Source organism: Cuculus canorus, chromosome 1 (genome assembly GCF_017976375.1).
Source record: "Cuculus canorus isolate bCucCan1 chromosome 1, bCucCan1.pri, whole genome shotgun sequence".
NCBI lineage: Eukaryota > Metazoa > Chordata > Aves > Cuculiformes > Cuculidae > Cuculus > Cuculus canorus.
This window is the reverse complement of record NC_071401.1, coordinates 208,121,442-208,123,347: the sequence shown is the minus strand read 5'-3', so window position 1 is coordinate 208,123,347 and position 1,906 is coordinate 208,121,442. Positions and strand designations below refer to the sequence as shown.

Genomic DNA, 1,906 nt, shown 5'->3' with positions numbered 1-1,906 from the left:
TTGGAGGGGAATGCATGAGTTGGGGTGTCCCAGGTTGGTTTGTCCATGGTTTGAGGGGTGTCCATGCATTGGGGTGTCCATAGTTTGAGGACTGTCCATGTGTTGGGGGTGTCGCTGACTGGGGGTGTCCCTGGTCCCAGATGAGGAGACCTACATCTTCCAAGAGCCCCAAGGGAGGGCACAGACCATCTGCCCCCGCAAATGGATCCACCACAGGGGCAACTGCTACGGGTACTTCACCCAGAGGAAAACTCAGGCCCAGGCGGAGGTGGGTGCTGGGGGGAAACTGGTGAGGCTTTGTGATGGGATGGGGATGGGGGGGCACCCCAGGACCTGAGAACTGGGCGGCTGCAGCCTGGGGAGGACACCCCAGACTGCTTTGGGGGGGTTCTGCTGCACCCAGTGGAGACAACTGGGGATGGGAGGCACCCCAGGACCTGAGAACTGGGGGGCAGCAGCATGGAGAGGGCACCCCAGATTTTGGGGAGTTCCTGTGCCCGGGTGGGTGCCGAGCCCCCGCTGTGTGCCCCCCAGGAGGAATGCAGCCGCTACGGCCCCATGGCGACCCTGGCGTCCATCCACTCCGAGGGGAGCAGCATCGTCCTGGGCGAGTACGTGGCCTCCCAGGAGGATGGAGCATATGTCTGGATTGGCCTGAAGGACGAGGAGCGTGTGAGTGATGTCCTGGACACCCACTGACCCCCACGAGCATCCACTGACCCCCCTAAGCACCCAGTGACCCCCTGAGCACGCAATGACCCCTGGTCCAGAGCACACACTGACCATCTTCCCTGAGAACCCAATGATCCCTGAGCCCCACCCATGACCCCCCCTTTACTCCCTCCCCCAGAACGGGCGATGGAAATGGTCGGATAACTCGGTCCTGGACTACCTGCACTGGGGCAGCTATCAGCCCAGTTACTCGGGGTACTGCGTGGCCCTCGGGAATAGCAGAGGTCAGTGGTGGGGGCTATGGAGAGAGGGGAGGGGGGCATGGGATTGTCGGGGGTGGGGGGATTGGTGGACGTGGGGGTGGTGGAAATAAATGATGGGGTGAAGAGGAGGAGGGTGATGGTGGGGTGTTGGAGATGATGGGGTGTTGGAGATGATGGGTTGATGGATGGGTGGAGATGATGGAGATGATGGGTTGATGGAGATGGTGGGGTGAAAGGAATGGGTGCGATGGGGGTGATGGAGATGGGGTGATGGGGTGGTGAAGGTGGGGGTGATGGAGATGAGGGGACGGTGATGGGGGCGATTGAGGTGATGGAGGTTCTGGAGGGGAGGGGCTAAAGGGGATGGGGTGAGAGGGAAGAAGGTGATGGGGAGATGCAGACAGGGTAGTGGTGAGGGTGATGGGGTATGGAAGTGGGGTGGAAGGGAGGGGTGATGGGGGCACGGAGGCAGCGGGGAGGGGTGTCGGGGCTGGGGTTGACTCGGTGTCCCCCCAGGTTTCGAGTATTGGTACAACTACCCCTGCTCGTACCAGTTCCCCTTCCTCTGCCAGTACCAGGCGTGAGGGGGGGCTGCCCCTCACCTCTCTGCTCCCATGAGGTCACCCCCACTCCAGGCCCCCTATTCCTTCCCGCAACCCTGCACCCGCGGGCAATAAAGCTTGGCTAGAGCACCCAGTGCCTTGAGTTGGGGACAGCAGAGCTGGGGACACCTCCTGCCTTGGGGACACAACCTTCCTTGGGACAATCCCTGTATGGGGACCCCCAGCCTTGGGTACACCCCCTACCGTGGGGACACAACCTGCCTTGGGGACCCCCTGCCTTGGGGATCCCCTGATTTGGGGATCCTGTGATTTGGGAACCCCCCTGATTTGGGGACCTCTTGTCTTGGGTACCCCCTGAGTTTGACACCCCCTGCCTTGGGGATGCCCCCTTGTATGGGGACACCTTGA

General features: G+C 61.9%; 1 protein-coding gene across 1 annotated transcript in view; it reads left to right on the top strand.

The window, feature by feature from the left end:
- The window catches only part of LOC128852662 (C-type lectin Cal-like), a 2,829-nt gene extending 1,310 nt beyond the window's left edge, over positions 1 to 1,519 (top strand). Inside the window, exons 2-5 of the mRNA XM_054071073.1 lie at positions 141 to 268; positions 535 to 672; positions 851 to 956; positions 1,452 to 1,519. Of these exons, the coding sequence (XP_053927048.1) occupies positions 141 to 268; positions 535 to 672; positions 851 to 956; positions 1,452 to 1,519 (440 nt within the window). The remainder of the gene's footprint in view (positions 1 to 140; positions 269 to 534; positions 673 to 850; positions 957 to 1,451) is intronic.
- Positions 1,520 to 1,906: the final 387 nt, after the last annotated feature.